Source organism: Mastigoproctus giganteus, chromosome 2 (assembly GCF_048544385.1).
Source record: "Mastigoproctus giganteus isolate SK-2022 chromosome 2, ASM4854438v1, whole genome shotgun sequence".
NCBI lineage: Eukaryota > Metazoa > Arthropoda > Arachnida > Uropygi > Thelyphonidae > Mastigoproctus > Mastigoproctus giganteus.
This window is the reverse complement of record NC_143576.1, coordinates 89,746,097-89,771,701: the sequence shown is the minus strand read 5'-3', so window position 1 is coordinate 89,771,701 and position 25,605 is coordinate 89,746,097. Positions and strand designations below refer to the sequence as shown.

The window sequence follows — 25,605 nt, the reverse complement described above, 5'->3', positions numbered from 1 at the left end:
TATCTCAAATTAAGATTTTTTTCACAAAAAATTATGAGCACCTTAGGATCCACATACGTTTTTGAAACTTGCATTTTCAAAAATGAAATTTATTAAAAGTAAATCTCGAGCTTTAATAAATGAAAATCAGTTGATGTGGCACTACCAATATTGAAGTTGATTTTTAAAAAAATTGAGTGATTACAAAGAAAAGTAAATATCTCATTAATGTAGATATATAATAAAAATGAATGAATAAAATAAATTTTTATAGCATTTGATTTTTTTTATTTTTAAAAGATTGTTTTATTTTACATGCGGCCTGTGGAAAATTGTAGTTTGTCAAGGTGGCCCACAGAACAGTTTGGGTTGGCCAGGCCTGAACTGGAGGAAGGGTAAGAATCATGGTACTGGAAAAGTTTAGACCTATGGAAATTATTTTTGCAATAATTTTTGTTCTTACTGAAGTGTCCTCATGTTGGAAATAGCCTAGTGAAATAAATTTGCTTTACTTTTTTATTTTTATTTATTTATCATTAAAGTTTTTTGTTTAATTTTATTTTTTATATTATACTTTTTTGTTTCTGTGTGCATCTTTATTGCTTGTTATGTTTTAAGTTTGTTTGTTTTTTTTTTGTTTGTTTGTTTTTTTTTTTTAACCTGTTTACAGCTGTCTCCCTTGGCATGAAACCTTCTACAAAATTCTGAATCATGCTGCTGAATTAACATATGATAAACAGGTCAGATTTTCTATATTTAAATTTCTGCTATTTCTATGAGAGAGTGAGAGAGAGAGAGAGAGAGAGAGAGAGAGAGAGAGAGAGTTTTTAAAATCTTTATTCTATTTTGTAATTAAAGCTGAATAAATATTAGTACAATTAATATAACCTTCTTTGCTGTTAAGTAGTTCCTCACTTTTTTATTTTATATATGAAACAATGCAATTTCAGATTTGGGTTAATGCTAGAAACAGAACTAATCATTACAAATGTATATATACTGATCCTTATGAAAATAAACTTTTCTTATATTGTGTGTGTGTGTGTGTGTGTGTGTGTGTGTGTGTGTGTGTGTGTGTGTGTGTGTGTGTGTGTGTGTGTGTGTGTGTGTGTGTGTGTGTGTGTGAATAAGGTTTTAATTGGCATCTTTCCTATAATTAATGATGACAGCACAGTGGGTGATAACAGTAAGCCATTGACAATACTAGAAACTTGTAAGAGTGTGTAGTTAAAATCAAATTATGCTACACTATCTTTCTCCCTACAGCAGCAATTAGAAATTACCTTGTTTGGAAATGACTAAGTAAAGTGAGACTTCTTAATTTTAAAAAGTGGTATTGCTGAAATCCAAAATAAGCTTCAGTTTTGTGTAATTGCAGTCACTTATTATTATGTCATTAGTAGTGACAAATGATTCAAAGAAATGGGTAGTTCTTTTTTAGGCTGATGCTGTGTAAACATCAGCCTAAAAAAAAAAAAAAAACTCACATCATTTGCCCATCCCCCTCAAATAATTTCAAATTCATTCAAACTACGCATTTCCACAACACCAGATGAACATTGTTTATTCCAACAATCAACTATCTACTGGCAGAAAGCAAATTTCCATGCATCTGGTCATAGAAACATTAACTTAATTGATATAAATATATGCCCCCCCTTCATGTGTGTTGTCTGAATAAGAGGAAGGATGCCATCAACACTTAGTTTACTCAATCCATCCAGAGCCTTAGGCACGTCGATCAGATCTCCTTACAGGTGACTCATTTCCAGATGTTTCAATTTGCAGAACTAAAGCCTTTCTTAGTAAGAAATGGCCTTAGCTGCCAATGTGCCATTAAAAATCAAAAAAAAAATCTTAGTAAGAATACCCTTTTCTTTCCCCTCACTAACTGTGAAGCTCTTGTCTGCACTGATTCCAACAGACCCACATCCTTCTGAAAATGAGGCTTCCAGACCTGTTTACAGTACTCAAGATGTAGCCTAACCATTGTCTTATACAATGGAATGATCACCTTATCCCTGCTGGCAGAATTTCTTTATATCATTGGCAAAACCCCATGAGCTGTTCTAGCTGCCCATCTGCACTGCTCAGAGAACTAAATGTCTGGCTGAAAAATTACTCCCAGTTCTTTTTTGTTCTTCACTACCTTTAGTACCACACAGTGTTGGTACATTATTTTGGGAACACTGCTACCCGTATGCAGTATGGGTAGCAGTGTTCCCAAATATGCTCTAGCATTTGTCAATGTTAAATGTAAATTGACACTCCTCAGTTCATTTGCCTAATTTTTTAGATCTTATTGCAGTAGTATACCCTGATTACTGCCATTATTAATCACCCTGCCAGCCTTTGTATCATTTGCAGATTTAGACATTGTCTAGTATGACTTCATCAGTATCATTATTTTAAATGTTGAAAACAATAATCCAAGTAGTGATCCCTTGGGTGGGGGTGACTCCACTACTAACATTAGTCCAAGAAGGACAGTGCCCATTAATAAACACTTTCTGCATTCTCCCACTCAACTATCCCTTTATACATAGCAGAACTTGCTTCTAATGCGACATTGTTGTCATTTGTATGGCAGTCTTTTATTTTTAACAATATCAAAAGCTTTTCTGAAATCTTAGTATGTGATGTCAAAATTATTTTATTAATTATTATTATTTTTTTTTTCACTGAGATCATTTGTTACTACATAACGGTATCCAGTCAGATTAGTCAGACAAGTACTTCCATTAATAAATACATGCTGTCATTGTCAGTGTTTCCATTATTTTCCCTAGAACAGAAGTCATGCTTACAGGTGATTTAATTACTCACTTCACCCTTTGACACCCCTTTGTGAATAGGAGAAATATTCAGTGTATTGGAACTTACTGAATCCAAATATGCTCTTATAATTGTGGCCAGAGGTCTGCTTACCTCTTTTGCTGCCTCACTTAATATAACTGGATAAATCTTATCTACTCCACATGCCTTATTTATGGTTTGGTTTTTTTTTTTAGGAGCATTAGCAACTAAGGCCATATTGCTCCGGGGATATGCAGTGGTCATTCCCTGACCTTTCCGCATCCTCCGTATTTGGTGGTCACGGGCTCGAACCCTGGTCTAATCAAGAAGCGTGTGCTGCGCACTGCTGCTCCTGCCCACCTGGCTACGGAGGTGCCCCTTATTTATGTTTAGCTTCAATAGTTTCTCTCATGCTTTCTTCTCAGTTATCACAAAATCATTTAGCTCCCTGTGATTTGTTGGTTTGATCCTTGTTCTGGCATCCCCATCTCGAAATAAGTCCTGATGTGTTAACATAAATGCAAAATATCAATTCAGTTTGTCAGCAACCTAAACAGAATTATCAACAGTTATATTATTCATATCTATTGGAAAGTGAGGTTCACCCTATTCTTTCTAGTGTTTACATAAGTAAAGAAGTCTTTATTACTTTTCTTTGCATTTTTTTTGCCAGGCACTTCTCATAATGTGCCTTAGCTTGCCTTAACCAACCTTTGTGACATGATTGCATATTAGCAATATAGTAGTATTTATACTTACTGTAGGTTTCTATATCCCCTGATAATTTATAATCATGCCATATATGTTTCTTCTCTGCCACTAGTCTCATCAGTTCATCCAATGTACATTTAGGCCTAAGCATTTAAAATTATCAATATGGTCTAAGCTCTTTATAGCGACCCTCTTTTTAACATCCCGCACATTATAACGTCCTATGTAGTTGGTCCCGGCCAATTTCTCATTAACTTAATGCTATTTTATGAGCAATTGATATAACACCAAGCCGACCGGGCTAGCCGAGTGGGTAAAGTACCTGCCCGGCAACCCAAAGGTCGCGGGTTCGATTCCCGCCTCGGGCTTGGATCAAAGTACTGCAAAAACCTTGGGAGGTGCAATATGGCCACAGAAGCCGATGCGCCAACAACTACCAAATCAAAAAAAAAAAAAAAAAAAAAAAAAGATATAACACCCTTCCAACATAACGACCATTTTCTCATTCCCCTAGGGATCATTATGCAAGGTGTTTCAAAAACAGCTTTACAACTTTGAAAGAGTATATAAATTTATTTAGAGGACATACATAATATGAAATGTCAGAATGTACCAATACACTGTAATACACGTCGACTGTAGTACTCAATACAAGCACTCCCGGGCAGTTGAGATCAAGATGGCGACTTTCACAGAAGCAGATCGAGCTCATTGTGTTTTGATTCGAAGAAACGAAGCCTGCTACACAAGTTCAAAGGAAGTTTTGCAAGGAACCTCCCAGTAGGCCTACAATGTACACGTGGCACAAGAACTTTGTTGAGACTAGATGTTCTGTGCACCATGCCAAGTCACCCGGTCGGCCACGTGTTCCTGACGATGTCGTGGAAAGGGTTAGGGATAGCTTTGTTCAAAGTCCAAAAAAGTCAGTGCGACTTGCGTCTCGGGAGGCGCCTCCATAGCCAGGTGGGCAAGAGCAGCAGTGCGTAGCACACGCTTCTTGATTAGACCGGGGTTCGAGCCCGTGACCACCAAATACGAAGGATGCGGAAATGGAATCAGGGAATGACCACCGCATATCCCTGGAGCAATATGGCCTTAGTTGCTAATGCTCCTAAAAAACCAAATAACAAACAGCATCTCGGGAAAGTGGTATTCCACACGACTGTGTGGTGAGTGTTACAAAAACGTTTACACTAAAAAGCATACAAATGATCCATCTTGCAACACCTTATGAATGCAGATAAGCTGGTTCATAAGGAATTCAGTATGCAAATGTTGCTTCAGATGCAAGACAACGAGGGATTTCTGGACTCTGTAATTTTCAGTAATGAGAGCATGTTTCATGTCACTGGTAAGGTCAACAGCCACAACTGCAGGATTTCGGGCACGAAAATCCACGTGCTTCCCTGTAATATTTTCATGACAGTCCAAAGGTGAACGTGCTTTGTGCCCTCAGCAAAAAAGTGTATGGTGCCTTCTGTTTCGTGGAGATGACTATTACCGGTATTGTGTATCTAGACATGCTCCAACAGTTCCTCATTCTACAAATTGAAGAAGAAGACAAAGAAGGACACATTCACTTCAAGCAAGATGACGCATCCCCTCATTACCTTGGAGAAGTGCGGGAGCACCTCAACACCCGTTTCCCAGGTCGGTGGATTGGTCAAGGGGTGCCAGTAGCATGGCTACCTCGTTCCCTGAATCTTACACCTATGGATTTTTTCTTATGGGGATTTGTTAAAGATCTATTGTACGTACCACACTTACCTGCAAATGTCGCTGAGCTCCAAATGTGAATTACTGCTGCAATTGCAGAAGTGACACCAGAGATGCCACATGCAGTGTGGCAAGAAATTGACCACAGGTGGGACAGCTGCCACATTACAAAAGGAAGTCACATTGAACCATAACTATCCAAGGTAAAATTTGATGTGTTTTGCTACATTCTGACATTTCAAAATATTCTGTACGTCCTCTACATAAATTTATATAAATTTATCCTTTAAATAAATTTATATATACTTTCAAAGTTTTAAAGCTGTTTTTGAAACACTGTGTATAGAGCTTTCGACTATACTTGTTATAAAAAGCCTTGTAGCTTCTCTGATTACTTCCCTGTATTACTTCACTTAGAATTTGCCATCGGTAACATTATTATTTGGATCAGCTGAATAGAATTTAAAATTGTCTGTGTCCATTGCAGTCACCTTTACAAAACCAAAAAAAAAATATCTTGCCTTTACCCTTGAGAGTAATAGTATATTTAAGTCATTTTCACATCAATACACTCTGATCACTACTTCCTAGTGGTGCTTCTACCTGTAGATTTGTAATGCATGAAGAGTCACTGCTTTTAATCAAATGAAAAGTATAAGAGGTGTTTGAAAAGTTTGTGCCTGATTACAAAAGGGTAGTGGTACATTTTTAAAAATTTGTTCTTTCTTTACTCTGTTCCTATTTGAAATGTATAACACTTCAACAAGGACCCACCAAGTTTCATGCAGTTTCAATAACATATATATATATATATATATATATATATTTTTTTTTTTTAATTACAGGTCTTGAAGTCAACAGCTTTGCATGAATGAGGAAAGATGAACAAAATCAATCAGTCACTGTGCAGTCATTCAATTTGGAGGAAAAGGGACTAATGCCAAAGGCAATTCACAAAGATATGGTTACAACATTGGCAAAGGAGTGGGCAGCAGAATTTAAATGTGGGAAGATGACCCATGCTATGAAAGATCTGCAGCATGCTTCATTCCAGAAGCTGTTGACAGTGTGCATAATTTGTTGATGAAGATGGTTCGCTACATTGCCAGCATCTTGGACAATCTAAACATGTGCATGTATACCACATAATAGCAGCGGTTCTCACTATAAAAAAGGTGTCAGCATGATGGGTTCCACAGTTTGACAGCATATCAAAAATTCACAAGTATTGTCAAGTCAAGTGAACATTTGCATAATTTTCTAGCAGATCCAGCAAATTTCCTTGCAAGGTTCGTATCCACAGATGAGATGTTGGTCCATCACTTTCAACCAAAGACAAAGAAGCAGTCGTGTAAACAACAAGTTGATTCCTTCTGCTTGCCAAATGATGGCATTGGCTTTTTAGGATGGTGATGTTGCTAGTGGATTACCATCAGAAATGCCAGACAATCACAGGCATATTATGTTGATCTTGTGAGGTTCTTTTTTCATGAAAATGTCATAGACAAACACTGAGGAAAACTCAGTAAAAGAATCTTGTTCCAACAGTTAATCATGCTTGCTCACAAGTCTGTCATTGCCATGCCTATATTGCATGAGTGAAGCTTTGAAATTTTGAAGCAGATCTAGCACCATCAGACTTTCACCTATTTCCTAATTTGAAAAAATACCTGGCTAGCGTCCATTTTCTCACCAACAGTGATGTCACTGCTGCAGTGGGTGCATTCCTGCAGGCCAAGAGAAAACTTTCTTTGCAACTGGAACGAATGCATTGCAACATTGGTGGCAAAAGTGTATTGACCCAAAAGGGGACTATGTTGAAAAGTAATGTGTTACCAGATTCTCTCACAAATCTTTTGTACTCAAGCCATGAACTTTTCAAACACCCCTGATTTGCTTTCTCTTATTGCCCTTCTAATATTACTAGTGTAGGAAACATTCATCCAGTGAATCCAGAAAAGTCTTGCTACTATCTGAGTGACCAACCCATAATTTCCAGTCAATATCTAGACAGTAAAAATCCCTCATTGTGAGATATTCTGTATTACTGGCCTACTGCAATTTGTCCTATAACACACTGTATTCACAGTTTTGTTTTCCCACTGCTTATGTCACACCAAACTAAATCAACATATCACTGGGAGTACTGGTTTTAGATTCAGTGTTTCTTTACCAAGCACACAACCCTCCCTTCCTTTCTGTACATATTATACTCACCATATTCAAATACACCACTGAGTGGTACCACATCTCTGATATCCCTACAATGTTTGTGTACTTAACCAGAACTTCAATTTCATCGTATTTGTTTATTATAAATCAGAGATCCGTCAGAACTAGGGATCTTCAGTGCCATTAAAATGTCACATACAGACCAGTTGCTTTAGTGGCACCCTATTATTATTCCATGCTGGAAGTCTGTTAACTCCAACAGTTGTGACATCTTGCATTCACAATGTCTTAGGCCTTTGAAATGTCGCAAGGTAGAACATCTTGAAGGCCTATGAGCATATTTATAGTTGTCTGACACGTGGTGGATATGACCAACCATCAATGACTAACAATCAACAGAAAGACGGCCTCTGTAGCTGAGTGGTCAGGAGCGGGAGTGCAGTAACACACGCTCTTTGAGTAGACCGGGGTTCAAGCCTCGGACTGCTAAATACAGTCGATCTGCCAACCCGCACTAGACCAGCGTGGTAGATTATGGTCCATTTCCCTCAGCATGAATTGTTGAGGAGGCATCCATCCTGCAGTGGGTTGATAATGACTGCAGTTTACCTTTTTTTTTTTTTTTTTTTATCAACACAAAGATGTGTTGATATTAATGATAAGGCAGTATATAAACCAAGCAAATACAGTTTAGTTTTTTTTTTTTTTTTTAATGATAACCCCAAACACGAGAGGTATTAGAACCTATAGTATTTAGTACCATGCTTGAGTTGGAGGTTGAGAAGACGAAAGAGGATATTTGTTGACATTAGACTTCAACCTCTGTAGACTGTAATTTTCAGGAAATACATATGAAGGAAGGTTGTTCCAGAAAACAGCAGTTGAATAAATAAATGAGGAAGATGAAAAGATGAAAAACAGTCCGAACGCGCGTGCCACCACCACCACCACGCCGTGTTAGGACTGTTTTGAAACAGAGAGTGGGAATTATAGAAGCCAATTCAGAAGAACAGTGTCTATGGAAATATCTGTAGAAAAGGCATGGAGCAGAAACAGTACATCTATGAGACAGCGAGTGGAGAGACTTTGTTAGATAGGAGTCATTAATTAACCTAACTGCACTCTTCTGAATGGAATCTAGAAGCCTGAGAGAGGTTTTGGGGGCACTGCCCCAGATATGGGAACAATATTCCATTGTAGGCCCGATTTGCAATTTGTACAGAGTGAACAGCTGTTTGGAAGAAAAGTAATGCCGAGTGCGAAAGAGAAAACCAAGTTTTTTAGATGCAGAGGAAGCAATATTTGTAATGTGCTTGTGCCAAGAGAGATTAGAAGTCAGGGTAATCTCCAAAAGAGATATATCATCTTGTCTAGAAATCAGAGTGTCACAGAAGAATCCTTTTTGCAAGATATAAAACAACACTGAGTTTTAGAAGGATTAAAATTAACTAAGTTGTTTTTGCCCCACTGGAGAATTACTTGGAGATTGGAATTTAAGGAATTGGTAGCGGATATTCGAGAAGTTGAAGCTGATTGAGCAGGGCAAGATTTCTCAAAATGGAAAGTGGAATGCAGTGTGCTATCATCGGCAAAACTATGGATAGGATTTCCGGTCAATGGAAGAAGGTCTTTAATATATAACAGGAAAAGTGTGGGTGAAAGAACCGAACCTTGACAAACACCTGCATTTACGGAGAAGTTAGAAGAGAGAGAACCGTCTACCATTAATCGGTGAGTGGTCAGAGATAAAACTAGATAGCCAATTACAAAAAACATCTGGCAAACCATAGGATGGAAGCTTATTTAGAAGACCTCTATGCCAAACACGATCGAAAGCCTTTGAGATGTCAAGAGAAACTGCTTGTGTTTCACCAAACTCTTCCATTGAATTTGGCCATAAATGGGTAACATAAGTCAGAATATCACCAGTGGATCGACACTGACAGAATCCATAGTGGCAATCGTTGATCAGAAGGAATGTTTCTAGGTAGTTTAAGAGTTGGTGGTTAATTGATTTCTCCATTACTTTAGAAAGAGTAGAAGTAATTTCTCCATTACTTTAGAAAGAGTAGAAGTAATTTCAGTGGGACAATAATTGGATGGGAGAGATTTGTCACCCTGTTTAGGAATTGGCTGGATATGAGCAAATTTCCAAGCAGAAGGAAAAACACCTTTGGAATAACAAAGTGAAAAAAGGTGGCAAAGAACAGGAGTAAGTTCAGGAGCACAGGTTTTGAGAAGAAGTGGAGAAATACCATCAGAACCTGGAACTTTCTTAGCATCAAGATTCGTCAGAATCCTTCTGACGGTCTTGTGGCCTTCCATTAAAAGGATTTACATCCTTTTGACCGAAGACCACAGGAGGCATTGAATGGAGCATGATGGGAGGTGTTTTACCAACATCATTAATACATGAGTTGGAAGAAAAATGGGATGCTAACAGGTCAGCTTTATCCTTAGCTGAATTGAAAACAGAACCATCTGGTTTAGACAGAGGTGGGAGCAGAGATGGGCAAAAGTTGTGGCCAAAAGCTTTGGCAAGAGACCAGAATGCTTGGCTACCATTAAGGCAAGAAACAAGTTTTCTACTCTTATTAACCTGTTCAAAATCTAATTTGGGCTGATTAATAAGTGCTTTTCAATTGTTCCAAGCTTTGGTGTAGGCAGAAAATGAAACTGAAGAATTGGAAAGAAGCCAATTTCAATATGCAACATTTTTCTCTTGAACAGCCATAGCATATTTATTGGAAAACCAAGGTTTAGATAAAGAACAAGATTTTAAAGTAGAGTGTGGGATAAAGGATTCCATACCAATAAGAATAATTTCACTGACAAGATCTGAGCAAACATATGAAGTTTTGAAACAATAATACAACCAAGGAAAAGAAGAAAAGAACTCTCACAGGTCATCCCATTTTGCATTCTTGTAATGCCAAACAACACGAGGTTAGGAATATCCATGAGATAAAGGGAAAGAGATAATCACCAAGTTGTGATCTGAGGTGCCTAAAGGACCAGTCACTTCGACCGTGTACTTAGTTTGTTCGAAAAAGATCAAGCATGTATGTAAACAAACAATGTAGGTAAATGATCAAGCATCATTCTTGTAGGTAAATGAACAATCTGTGCAAGGTCATTAGTAATTGCAAAAGCCTCATCATCTCGACCAGCTGGGTCGGTGTGACTAGAAAATGGAAGCCAGCTGGAGTTGTGAACATTAAAATCACCAAGGAAAATTACCTCACTGTTAGGAAAGTTGGACTGGAGTAGGCCTGACGTGGCCGAGTGGTCAGGTGCGAGAGTGCATAGCACGCATTCCTTGAGTGGACCGTGGTTCAAGCCCGTGACTACAAAATACGATAAATATTTGTATTGACGATTTATTGTAAACTCTACTGACTTGGTTGTCATGCCGGACTATAAACAGAAAATTTAATTTTTTAAAGTCAAGTTGCAAAGAGAGGAAGTCAAAGAGCTCAAAAAGTGATTAGTGGTGTTGGGAGAATGGTAGAGACAACAGATGAATTTGACAGAATGAGGTAGAGAGAGATTTTAAGCCAGAGAAGATCAAAAAGAGGAGATTCCAAATTACCAAGTCTCTGACAGGGAATATCAGAACAGACATATGCACAAGTACCACCTTTGAGGCAAAAGGAATCATACAGCAAATAATTTGGGCAAGTGATATGAGGCAGTAGTTGAATCAACCGATAACTCTGATTTTGTCAGAAAAAGTACATGGAGTTTGGCAGACTGCAAATGGAAGTGGACATCGTTGAGATTATAATTGAGACCACGTATATTTGTGAAATGAACTAGGATAGTGTTTGGGAGGTAATAACGAGATCACAGCTGTAATGGGCAAAAAGCCATAATTATTTTAATTTAAGCATATTCCCATACAATCACTCAATGTTATAATGAGCGTACTACATGGATATACCAAACAAATTTTGGTAACTATGCAAACATTCTTAATTGCTTGGTTGGTCGAAAAAACCCAATTCTTGGAATGGACGAAAATGAAAAGGGCAACTTAAGCTTTATGACCACCTATATCAGATTAGTGGCCAGTTTATGCCCTTGTGCTTCCAGGATGGGGGCTATACAGTAGTGCATTGCTGTTCTGCTTGTCATGTTACCCCATTTACAGATTGTCTTGTATTCACTGAACCAAAAATTATTTCGGGCCAAGAATTTTGGAAATGGAACTTCTAAGAACTTTGTATGCATTTCGGGACTTCTAGGAACATTATATGTATTTCAGGACTTCTAAGAACTTTGTATGCATTTCGGGCTTCTAAGAACTTGTATGCAGATCACTTTATCATTTTAAAGTAAAATCAGTTAGAAACGAACCCTTCCTTGGGAAACATGTCTGCTAACAAAAGAAAGTGTCTCTCGATTTGCGAAAATTCGAATTATTCGTGGGTTGAACCTGGTACAAAAAATGTTGAAGCACGAAAAAAGTTTTCTTTGTTCTCTTCAGGTGTATCAACATTGTGGAAGAGTAAAGATGTTTACATATCGGAACTGGAAAAGAATATAATCGGAAAAAAAAAAAAATTTAGAAAGTGCTTGGTTACAAACGTTGATGAAGCATTGCTTCGATGGTTCACCACACATAGAAGTGCTGGATTTTCAATAGATGACCCGATCTTGAAGGCTCAAGTGGAAAAATTTCCTAAACAATTTGGACGTGACAATTTTGTATGTAACAACGGTTGACTTGATAGATTTAAAAATTGACATAAACATCATTTATGCAAAAATTAGTGGAGAATCTCGATCTGTAGATCCAAAAATAGCAAATTAATGGATTGACCGTGTTTGAGCAGAAATCAGGAAAGATTTTAATGACGAAGATATCTACAACGCTGAAGAAACAGAATTTTTTATAATTTGACACCTGACAATACATTTAAATTTAATGGGGAAAAATGTGTTAGTGGAAAAAATTCAAATGCTCACTTGACGGTGCTTGTATGCGCAATATGACAGGCACTGATTAAAAAAAAACTGTTATCGAAAAATTGTTAAAACCTCGGTGTTTCAAAAACGTAAGGAAACTTCCTGTGGATTACACTGCAATCTAGAAAGCTTGGCTGACTTCGGATATTTTTTGGCTTTTTACTGTTAAATCCGGACATCTTTGAATCCAGGTGGGCAGAAGCAGCATGTGCTTCTTGATTAGACCGGGGTTCGAGCCCGTGCCCACCAAATGGAGAGGATGCGGAAAGGTCAGGGAATGACCACCACATATCCCCGGAGCAATATGGCCTTAGTGGCTAATGCTCCTAAAAACCAAATAACAAACAAACATATTCCAAAGTTGATAGTGTAAGATTTAATGTAAAACTAGATAGCGAAATATGTAGTGCTGTATTAGAAATCTGTTAGTATAGTATTATCAATTAAAAATTTATAAATCTTATTAAATTTTCATTGTTAATTAAATTGTACTTAGACGGAATCATGACCCAGACTAGAGCAGCAAAGCAACAAGCACAAAGTAGTGGTAGTACTGTGGCTCGGGGGCAATTCTCCAACACAGTCTAAAAAAAATGTGCAAAATGTGAAATGTTTGCAGACCTGTCTAGAACAGGACATGATCTAGCCAAGGAGGATGTCTTTGTGTGTGTGTGTGTGCGTGGCCGCGCACTAGGTGTAGAAACTGTGAAGAAATTAGGCGCCAACTCAGGGTTCTGATGGGCGTCTATGAGAGTTTGAGGTGTAGGATAGATGCCCTCGAATAAATTAACATGAGGGTCCCATCAGACTCTCAGCTGCCCAACTCAATGGCAGAGCTCACTCCTGTGCATCAGGCAACATAGTGGCAATCTCCAAGGCAGAATGTATCATTCCCACAGGAGCTAGTTATTGTCGGTGACTCTATTGTCAGGGAGACAGAGAATATAGTATGCAAAAAGAATAGGTGGAACAAGACCAGGGTATGTCTGTCAGCGGAAAAAGTTCATGATGTTGTAGAGCAGATATTATCTTTTAAGGGAGCAAAAGGTAATATTGTTGTACAATTTGGCACTAATGACCTTAAGAGTAAGAGATCTGCAGATTTACTTAACAACTACAGGTCAATATTGAAAAAAAAGTCGCGAGTTAGGGTTAAATTTAAAAGTGTCTGCAATTCTGCCCAGACACGATAGGAGGGAGTATGTGATGAGAGCCTTGTCAGTCAATTCGGCCCTGGAGAGATTGTGCAAGGCTCATGGGGTAGAATTTTTTTCAGTGTGGTCTATGCTTGCTGAGCGACTGCTTCTACAGGGATGGGATACACTTAAATAGAAAGGGCACATGAATATTTGCCGATGCTGTCAAGGCAGTGTAAGGTGGATCGGAAAACTGCTAGCTTGGGAGATTCTCAGACTAAAAGATTAACAGTAGACACAGGCAGAGACAAAAGTGATTCTTGCATTGCTTCTATTGTAATGAGCAGAAGCCTAGAGAGCAGGTTGCTGGGGATTTCAAGAACTGCTGGGAGACATCGTGGAACAAGTAAATACATGGGCTTTGTTAGGGTAACTAAGACCTCAAGAGTAAGAACAAGTGAATGTATATAGTTGCATGTACACCAGTGCTAGAAGTATAGTAAATAAATTTGATGAATTTGAAGTGCTGATCAAGACATCAAAAGTAGATATTGTTGTGATATCAGAGACATGGCGTCACACAGATGTAGTGCAGAATTGGAATTTGGGGAGTATAAAATGTACAGAAACGATAGACAGGGTAGGAAGGAAGGAAGAGTTATGCTGTTTGTTAAGAAACACATAAAATCTAAGGAAGTGCATCCAGTTGAAATGAGTGGACAGTGCGATGTTCAGTCAGTTTGGTGTGACTTAAGCACTGGGAAAAGGAAAATGAGAATAGGAGTGTATTATAGGCCTAATGACTCTGACAAGTACAATGAACAATTGTGCAGAGAAATAGAGTGGGACAGTAAATCAATGTAATGGAGGATTTTAACTTTCCAGATATTGACTGGAACTTGTGGATTGTTCACTCACATGCTAGCAAGACTTTTGTGAATTTATTGGAGAATTGTTTCTACAACAAAATGTTTCAGGGGCAACCAGAGGGAGTAATACCCTTGATCTGATTATCAGCAGTTGATTATTCATGCATTAAGAATTTGCAGTTAAAGGAACCACTAGGTGACAGTGATCGCAGTGTACTGGTGTGGGATTTACTTAAAGATGTAACTAGCATCAAGGGTAAAGGGAAGGGTTTTTGTTTTCGTAAAGGTGACTACAGTGGTCTCAGACAGTTTTTAAATTCTGTACAGTGGGATCAACTGATGTTTAAAATATTGAATTCTAAATGGGAAGCATTCGAGGAAGTAATTTTGGCTTTTTTGTTCCAACTAAGAAATACTGCTCTAAGTTTAGACCCAAATGGATATCAGATGAACTAATGAGGCTTGTGGCAGAGAAGAAAAATGTGTGGGATGCATATAAATTATTAGGTGATGCAGAAGCCTGTTGCAGATATAAGCTAGTCTTTAATCAAGTCATAAAGGAGGTTAGGCAAGTGAAGGCTGATTACAAGAAATCCTTGGCAAAGACTTTTTTTTACTTATGTAAACTCCAAAAGGAAGAGGATGAATCAGATTGGTCCATTTGATATTGGTGTTTCATCTGTTGATGATCCTGCTCAGATAGCTGACAAACTGAATGACTATTTTGCATCTACATTCACACGTGAGGAATTCTGTAAGGAAAGGGAGGACAGAAGTTTGTTAAACACTATGGGGGAGCTAAATGATTTTGTAATAAAGGAGAGCAAAATTAAGGAGAAATTGTTGAAGTGAAACATAAAAAAGGCACCTGGGGCCGATGGAATCTATCCAGTTATATTGAAGGAGGCAGCGAGGGAAGTTAGGAAACCTTTAGCCATAATTATGAGAGGGGAGGTCCCCGTGGTCTGGAGATGTGCAAATGTATCACCAATTCACAAAGTGGGTTAAAAGGGTGACACAAATAATTATAGACCTCTTAGTTTAACTTCTGTTCCGGGAAAAATAAATAATGCAGTCACTGGTTAAAGAAGTGATCACCAAGACAAGACTGCAGTAATAGTTCAGACACAGCATCGGTTTGTTAAGGGGAAGTCTTGTCTGACCAATTTGATTGGATACTACGATGTGGTCACAAAGGAACTGGGTGCAAAAAATAATTTTGATATCATATACTTGGATTTCAGGAAAGCTTTTGACACTGTTGCACATGGAAGACTGCTTTACAGATTGGAGCGATATGGCATTAAGGGCAAGTTGCTGTAATGGATAAAGGGATGGTTGAGTGGGAGGCAGCAGAGAGTGGTAATAAATGGACACTGAGCTACGTGAACTAATGTTATTAGTGGGGTCCCCCAGGGTTCTGTGCTGGGCCATTGTTGTTTTGTGTATTTATCGATGAAGGTATATCAGGCTTAATGTCCAAGTTTGTGGATGATACAAAGGTTGGCAGAGTTGTTAATGACAGTAAAGACAGTATTCTACTTCAACAGGATCTAGAAAACTTAAGCAGATGGGCTAATAAAAGCGGCAACTAAAGTTGAACATTGACAAATGCAAAGTACTGCATATGGCTAGCAGTAATCCAAGAGAAACGTACCAATTGTTATCTGATAGAGGTGTATAAAGCCTTGAAAGGTTTGAGCATGCTCAATGCTGATGGGATACTTCTTCTTGCTCAGATTAAGAACCTGAGTGGGCATAGATTCAAATTGAGGAAAGATAGTTGTAGAATAGATGTGCGGAAGTTTGCCTTTAGCCAGTAGGTAGTTGATTGGTGGAACAGATTTCCATCTGTTGTTGTGAAAGTTGATAGCATAAATAAACAAACATTTGGAGTGACCAGATGAATGAAATGGGAAGGGTTTTTTTTTTTTTTTGGCTGATGCTATATAAGCTTGCTTTCTTACATCATATGCCTCAACTAATGCTAACTGCCTAATTTCCATTCAGCTTTACCCAGCAGCATGATGGGTTATGTAAATAAATAATGCATATTTATAAATTAACTGTTCATAGTCTTTAATTTGGTAATATAGTTAATGTAGATTACAAAAGGGTTACACTAAGTGATGTTGCTTTCTGTATGAGTGGGATAGTTGTGTCAAAGCTATGCACTGCAAGAAGGCGAGTTGGCCTCAAACAAAATCATTAGCACCTGGAATGAAGAACATAGTATTTGAACCTCTGGTAAAGCTAAATAAAGTTTTGCTTCCACCACTCCACATCAGACTGGGGCTCATGAAAAATTTCATGAAGGCTTTGGAAGTGAACAGTTCTGCATTCACATACTTGCAAGAGAAATTCCCCAGACTTCGTACAGATAAGATTGAAGGCAGACATTTTAATTGGTCCACAAATAAGGCAACTTTTCAAAAACAAATAGATCAAATGTGCCCTTAGGAATAACAAGAAATCTGCATGGAAAGCCTTTCAAAATGTTTCGACTGGTTTTCTAGGAAATGTTAAAGCTGGCAACTACAGGCAGCTTGCAGAGGATCTCATTACTTCTTATGAAAAACTGGGGTGCAACATGTCATTGAAGATGCATTTCTTCCCCCCCCCCAAACTGTAGTGCTCAGCGACAAACATGGTGAACGCTTCCATCAAGGCATCACAGTGATGCCACAAAAATACAAAAGCAAATGGGGCGCTGCCGTGTTAGCCGATTATTGTTGAATAGCGAAAAGGGATGCTCCTAAAGCTGAATACAAGCAAAAGGCCCCATCTTTGATACAGGTATGTTTGTAGCTACATCTTACTACCATATAAATCCCCTCGACATGGGCACCTATACATGGTGAGGGGAGCTCCCAGTGATGCTGCTGTTTTCCAGATTAGCATCACTGGGATCTAACGCCCGTACCTTGGTTCCAGGGTTACATCGTTGGAATCCAGCGTGTGCAGCCGTGCTCCACGACCTGTGGAATTCGGAAAGAGGGATCCTGGTGGTTGAGGGGCCCAGCCTTACTACACCACTTTGGCCCCTGCTTCGACAAGACGGGTGGTCCCGGACTGGCTCGACTGGGATCAATCGGCAGGTGGTTCTTACTGTTAGGATCAACTGCGTTCCAATAAGTCTCCCTTCCTTTGGTCCTGGGACAGGATCAAGGCTTATTGGAACTGTGGGTATGGTGCTTGTAAGCTAACTTGGCATCCCATTCGTGTAAGCAGTACCTGCTAGTTCACGAGTGGGCGTCCCCCTCGTAGGGCTCCGTGATGGGTGAGGTACTTAGGGCATCGGAAATTTTTATTTTACTGCTATGAGTATTATAAATTCAAATTCTTCTGAGGCCCCAACAAGGCCCCTACCTAATCGAGATGATGACGCAGAAAACACCTCTGCAAAAAGAGCCAGGACTGAGGATACCATCAGGGACACCGCCACCACCATCAGGGACACCGCTTTTCCTCATTCTCCATTCCACCGGAGAGCAGTCAATTGGAAAGTTGTCACCCTTCTTTATCCAGAAAGGATTAGAAGGGTTGGCAGGGCACCTAAATCTGTAAAAAGACTGCGTTCTGGCAACCTTTTGGTCGAAGCTTCTACCACAAAACAAGCGGCAAAAATTAAAGTCTACATCCATAGGGGGAATACCTATCACGGTAACCACCCACAAAACTCTGAATTCTTCACGAGGTGTTATATCAGAGTGGGACCTTCTTCATGTCTCCGAAGAAGAAATCTGCTCTGAATTGAAAGACCAAGGAGTGTGACAGCTGTCAAGAGAATATCGATACGAAAGGATGAGAATCTCATCCCTACCCGAGTTCTTATTCTCACGTTCAACATCCCATGGCCTCCAAGTTCCATTGAGGCAGTTCTATCTAAACTGCCCAGTGAGGATTTATAACACAAACATCTTGTCGTGGTAACCCTGCCTGTGCTCGATGTGGTGTTAAAGACCACAAGAGCAAGGAATGTTCAGCTTCAAAACCGATCTGTGTCAATTGCCAAGGAGAGCACCCCGCCTACTCTAGAGCATGCCAGCGGTGGAAGTATGAAAAAGAAATCCAAAAATTGAAAACAGAGCTGAATATCTCCTACCCAGAGGCCAGAAAACTTATCCAACCAATAAATGAAAACAGAGCTGAATATCTCCTACCCAGAGGCCAGAAAACTTATCCAACCAATAAATAACGGGAAACTTTCATATGGCCAGAAGGTTTGTGCTAAGTGCACTATCGGTACACAAACTGAGATGACTATACCACCAAGAGAGTCATTCACTCCGATTGCACGCTATTTATTGAGTTCACAAAAGCCCACCAAAAAAACACAATCGGCTACCACTCCTATATCCATACCTCCTAGTGCTCCACCACTACCAAAACCAAGTGGTAAAGAAAAGCTAAAAAGTTCAGAAGAGTCACCTGTAATACCAGAAACAATGGATGGAGAGAATAAGGAGGTACCGGACGAATCAGTCTTGGAAATCTTTGCGGAGTAAGGAATGGACACGGGACAGTGCCTACACTTCCCCAAAAAGGATAAATCCAAGACTGACAAAAGTAAGCCCTCAGCACCTTGGAAGCCGCCTGATGGACCCACCAAGCCAAAATAATGGCTAAATTCCTACAATGGAATTCTCGTGGATTCTGGCGAAATACTGATGACATCAAGGCCCTCCTGCAGAAGCACAAGCCAGTTTATTTTTGCTTGCAGGAGACTTATCTAAAGGCAAATGATGACCCCACCATGCATAACATCACAATTTTTCGTAAGGATAGAATTGTGGATGGTCCTGCTCATGGAGGAGTGGCTATCCTTGTGGGCAACCGGGCCCCAGTTCAGGCCTTGCTGCTTACAACCAGCATAGAGGCTGTTGCAATTCGTCTTACAGTGGGATTTTTATTAACCGTGTGCTCTATTTATTTGCCACCTAGGACTGACATATCCCAGGAAGACCTTGATGATCTTGTAACGCAGTTGCTTCCCCCTTTCTTACTTCTTGGGGATTTTAATGGACATAACACCCTGTGGGGTAGTGCTAACATCGATGGAAGGGGACGAGTCATAGAGCGTAGAGCGTATGCTTATTCTGAATTGAGACAGCAAGATTTTTTTACAGCGAGACAGTAAATTTACTCGTAAGACAGCGAGTAAATCTGCGGACACTTAATTAATACTTAAGTGTCCATAGATTTACCGTTCGTAACTTGCCGCCTTTGTCATACAATATATTATATACCGAACTAGATAGCGTTAGTATAGTATAGGTTATAATATTGTCAGTTGATCGGTAGAATCTATTAAACTTGTTGAACTTCCTTGTCAATTAAATTGTACTTTTAACTAAATACATATAACGACTTAGATTACAAAACGTAACATAATTAATTAATACATAACTGATACGGAAGTTATATAAAGGGAACTCGTAGATAATTAATACTTGACACTGAAAAATATATATACCGTTATAACTGTGTTGGGATACAAGTTTTGGGTTATAATTTTGAACTGAAATTGAAATTTTATTGAAATTAATAGAAATCATGACTCAGACCAGAGCAGCAAAGCAAAAGGCTCAAGCTAATGAAAGTGCTGTGGGTCAGAGGAGAACTGAGGGGGACAGTTGCCTTCTGAATCACAGCCTTTTAAAATGCACTGCTTGCATGATGTTTGTGGAGCATTCAGTTACGGGACATGATATTGCCATGGGGGATATCTTTGTGTGTGTGCGCACGCGATGCAAGGAGTGTATCGAAATCAGGTAACAACTCAGCGTTGTTATGGGCCTATATGAGAGCCTGAAGGATAGGGTGGATGCCCTCGAAGGAACTAAATTGAGGGACCCATCAAGCTCTCAGTTGCCCACATCAATGCCAGAGCTTGCACTTGGCCATCACGCAACACAGTGGCAACCCCCAAGGCAGAATGCGCTGGTCCCACAGGAACTAGTAGTAGTTGGCGATTCTATTGTCAGCGAAACGGGGAACATGCTTTGTAAAAAAGGATAGGTGGAACAGGACCAGGGTATGTTTGCCAGGGGCAAAGGTTGATGACGTAGAGCGGATATCATCTTTTAAGGGCACAAAAGGTGATATAGTTGTACACGTTGGCACTAATGATATCAAGAGTAGGAAACAGGCAGAATTACTTAACAAGTACAGGTCACTGTTGAAAAAAAAGCGTGAATTAGGGTTGAATTTGAAGGTGTCTGCAATTCTGCCCAGACACGATAGGAGGGAGTATATGATGAGAGCCTTGTCGATCAATTCGGCCCTGGAAAGATTGTGCAAGGCTCCAGGGGTAGAATTTTTTTCAGCCTGGACTGTACTTGTTAACAGGAGAGACTGCTTCTACAGCAGGGATGGGATACACTTAAATAGAAAGGGTGCAAGAATATTTGCTGATGCTATCGAGGCAGTGTTAGGGGGGTCGGAAAACTGCTAGCTTGTGGGGGAGACAAAGACTAATAGATTAACAGTAGCCACTGGCAGAGGTGAGATTCTTGCACTACTTCTATTGGAATGAACGGAAGCCTGAAAAACAAGATGCAGGATATTTCAGAGACTGCTGGGAGTCATTGCGGTACAAGTAAACACATGGGTTGTGTTAGGGTAGCTAAGAAAAGAAACAGGTGCATGTATACTTGCGTGTACACCAATGCTAGGAGTTTAGTAAATAAATTTGATGAATTTGAGGTATTGCTCAAAACATCAGAGGCAGATATTGTTGGGATATCAGAGACGTGGTGTCACACAGATATAAGGAATGCAGAACTGGAATTTCAGGAGTACAACGTCTACAGAAAGGATAGACAGGATAGGAAGGGAAAGAGGGGTTATGCTATTAGTTAAGAAACACATAAAATCCAAGGAAGTGAAGCCAGTTGACATCGCTGGACAGTGCAGTGTCAAGTCAGTTTGGTGTGACATAAGCATTGGGAGATCAAAATTGAGAGTAGGAGTGTGCTATAGGCCTAATGACTCTGATGAATATAATAAGAAACTGTACAGGAAAATAGAGTGGGCCAGTAAATCAGAGAGTCTTATAATGGGTGATTTTAATTTCCCAGATATTGACTGGAATTTGGGGGCTGGTCACTCACGCACTAACAAGGCTTTTGTGCATTTATTGGATGATTGTTTTCTACATCAGCATGTTCGGGAGACAACTAGAGGGAGTAATACTCTTGATTTACTTAACAGTAGTGATTCTTCATGCATTAAGAATTTGCAGATAAATGAACCACTAGGTGGAAGTGATCACAGTGTGCTGAAGTGGGATTTACTCGAAGAGGTAACTACCATTAGGGGTAAAGGGAAGGGTTATTGCTTTCGTAAAGGCGACTACAATGGACTGAGACAGTATTTAAATTCTATACAGTGGGACCAACTGATGATGTTACCAACAGCAAATTGAAAATGAGAAGCATTCAAAGAACTTACCCTGGAAGCTACTAGGCTTTACATACCAACTAAGAAATATTGTTCAAGGTTTAGGCCTAAATGGATGTCAGATGAACTAATGAGACATATGGCAGAGAAGAAAAATGCATGGGATACATACAAATTAACACGTGACACAGAAGCCTATGATAGATACAAGTTGATCTGTAACCTAGTTACAAAGGAGGTTAGGCAGGCGAAGGCAGATTACGAGAAATCTTTGGCAAGGGATGCAAAGAAAAACAGCAAAGGTTTCTTTATTTATGTAAACTCTAGAAGGAAGGGGATGAATCAGATTCGTCCACTTGATATTGATGGGTCAACTGTTGATGATCCTGCTCAGGTAGCTAACAAACTAAATGAATATTTTGCATCGACATTCACACATGAGGAGTTATTCAGCGAGGGGAATGCCTGAGGTGTATTCAACTCTGGCAGTAAGCTAGAGAATCTTGTAATAACTGAGAGTAAAGTGGAGGTGAAATTGTTGAAGATAAAAACAAGAAAGGCACCTGGGGTGGATGGGATCTAGCCAGTTATATTAAAGGAGGCAGCGAAGGAAGTAAGCAAACCCTTAGCCATAATTATGAGAGCTTCCTTGGACTCGGGAGGTACCCACAGACTGGAGATGTGCAAATGTCACCCCAATTCACAAAGGAGGATCAAAGGCTGATACAAGTAATTATAGACCTGTGAGTTTAACTTCTGTTCCAGGAAAATTAATGGAGGCACTTGTTAAAAAAGCACTGCAGGATCATCTAGACAAGACTTCAGTTATAGCTCAGACACAGCATGGTTTTGTTAAGGGGAAGTCTTGCCTGACCAATTTGATTGGATACTATGATGCAGTCACAAAAGAACTGGATGCAGGGAATAACTTTGATATTATATACTTGGATCTTAGAAAGGCTTTTGATACTGTTGCACATGGAAGACTGCTACACAAATTGGAGCAGTGTGGCATTGGAGGCAAATTGCTGCTATGGATAAAGGGGTGGTTGAGGGGGAGAAGACAGAGAGTGGTAATGAATGGACACTGCTCATCATGGACTAATGTTATCAGTGGAGTCCCTCAGGGTTCAGTGTTGGGTCCATTATTGTTTTGTGTATTTATAAATGATATTGATGATGGTATACCAAGCTTAATTTCCAAGTTTGCAGACGATACGAAGGTTAGCAGGGTTGTGAAGGACACTACTTACACTATGCTACTGCAACAGGATCTGGAAAGGTTGAGCAGATGGGCTGAGAGGTGGCAAATGAAGTTTAACATTGACAAATGTAAAGTACTACATATGAGAAACAGCAACCCCCAGAGCAACGTATCAACTCTGTGGTACTACACTGACAGTCATAGAGAATGAAAGGGACCTGGGGGTGGTTGTGGAGGCAGATATGAAGTTCTCTGAGCAGTGCAGACGGGCTGCAAGAGTAGCTCATGGTGTATTGTCAATGATACATAGGAATTTTTCTAGCAGAGATAAGGAGGTAATTATTCCCTTGTATAAGGCAATGGTTAGGCCACACCTAGAGTACTGTATACAGGTCTGGAGGCCACATTTCAAGAAGGATGTAGAGCAGCTGGAACGAGTACAGAGAAGGGCAACAAGATTAGTGAATGGAACAAAGGGTTGCTCTTACGAAGAAAGGCTTTAGTTTTGCGAATTACAGTGTCTGGAGACTAGGCACCAGCGAGGTGATCTTATAGAGGTGTATAAAGCCTCGAATGGTTTGAGCATGCTCAATGCTGATGGGATTCTTCCTCTTGCTCAATAATCACCTGAGAGGGCATAAATTCAAATTGAGGAAAGACAGATGTAGGATAGACATGCGGAAATTTGGCTTTAGCCAGTGGGTGGTTGGTTGGTGGAACAGACTTCCATCCCTTGTTGTGGAAGTTAATAGCCTAAATAAGTTTAGGGCTGAGCTGGACAGGTATTTGGAACGAACAGAGGGGTGAAGTGGAAGCAGGTTTTTTTTTTTTTTTTTTTTTGGCTGATTCTGCATAAGCTTGCTTTCTTGCATCAAATGCCTCTACTGATGCTAATGACATTGACCTTTCCCTTCTAAATACTGGAACAAACACCACTTTCCACATGCCTACCCGTAAATTTTCTGCCATTGATCTCTCTATCTGCTCCCCTTCTACTTTCTTCACTCACTTGGGAAGTGGAGGAGAACCCATACGGAAGTGATCACTTCCCTGTGATAACCTCGTTATGTAGTGGGAGACTGTGTCTTCCTTTCAGGTTACCATGGTGGAAGACTGATCAGGCTGACTGGACTGCCTTCCAACATAAGGCAAATTTTGACTTCAGTACCGTCAGTCAGGAGCCTATCAATGATGCAGGAACATACATCACAAAAATTATTGTCCAAGCAGCTGCGAATGCCGTCCCAAAAACATCTGCCTGATTTCCACTGTTTCCCAAACTATGGTGGAATTCACAATGCACAGCAGCAAAAAAGGCACAAAACAAAGCCTGGGGGATATTCCGCCGATATCCCACCACGGCCAACCATAGCCTTTAAACGTACAAGAGCCAAAGCACGCTAAATCTGCCGTCAGAGTCAAAAGGAATCGTGGATCCATTTTACTTCATCAGTTACTCAGTCCACTAAGTTGGTCTGGGACAAAATCCGGAAAATGAAGGGAAAATATTCATCCCACAATTCTTCAATCCTAGATTATAATGGATGCACTATTGCAGATCCAATTACAATAGCCGATTCTCTTGGGGAAACATTTTCTAACATCTCTGCGACATCTTCGCAGAGATGTTAGAAAATGCGACATCTTCGTATTCCCCAGAGTTCCTGGTCCTGAAACATAAAATCGAAAAACAGGCACTTAATTTTAAGTCTAAGAGCCTTTATCCCTACAACGGGGCATTCTCTATACGGGAACTGAGGGGAGCCCTCACTCTATCCAAGGCAAGTGCTGTTGGACAAGATGGCATCCATTATGAAATGATTAAACATCTTTCACCAAAATCTATGGATCACCTATTCCTTCTTTATATTAGAATCTTTATTGAAGGGCAGTTTCCGGATTCCTGGCGCAAAGCAATCGTTCTTGCCTTTGCTAAGCCAGGAAAGTCACTACTAATTATCGTCCTATTGCTCTGACTAGCTGTCTGTGCAAAATCCTAGAGAGAATGGTTAACTTTCGTTTAATGTGGCATTTAGAATAGAATGACCTTTTCTCTAACATCCAGTGCGGCTTCCGACGGAACCGGTCCGCTCTGGACCATCTTATTAGATTGGAAACATCCATTCGGGATGCTTTCCTAAAACGTGAACATTTGGTGTCTGTATTCTTTGACATGGAGAAAGCGTATGACACAACTTGGAGATTTGACATCTTCATAGCCTTGGTCTTAGAGGGCATCTCCCCATTTTTATTAAAAACTTTTTAGCCAATCAATCTTTCCAAGTTCGTGTGGGATCCTCACTCTCTCATCCCTTCTGTCAAGAGGAGAGAGTACCACAAGGATCGGCATTAAGTGTCACGCTCTTCGCCATCAAAGTAAATTCCATCACCGAACAACTTCCTCCAACTGTAAAGAGTGCCCTCTATGTTGATGATTTTAGCATATTTTGTCAGTCATGCAACATGAGGGTTATAGAAAGACAACTGCAAAAAGCCGTTGATCGCCTAAATTCCTGGGCTCTGTCTAATGGATTCAGGTTCTCGCACCAGAAGACCGTTTGCGTACACTTTTGTCGTAAGCATAATCGTCATCCCGAACCTGAATTAAGGCTAGGACAAAATGCTATTCCAGTAGCAGCGGACACAA

The 25,605-nt window shown here is 39.8% G+C and overlaps 1 protein-coding gene across 1 annotated transcript in view; it reads left to right on the top strand.

Annotated features, from left to right (window-relative positions):
- LOC150089405 (DENN domain-containing protein 1A-like) overlaps positions 1-25,605 on the top strand; it is a 263,359-nt gene that overhangs the window by 70,483 nt on the left and 167,271 nt on the right. Inside the window, exon 6 of the mRNA XM_090389970.1 lies at positions 650-719. Within this exon, the coding sequence (XP_090246096.1) occupies positions 650-719 (70 nt within the window). The remainder of the gene's footprint in view (positions 1-649; positions 720-25,605) is intronic.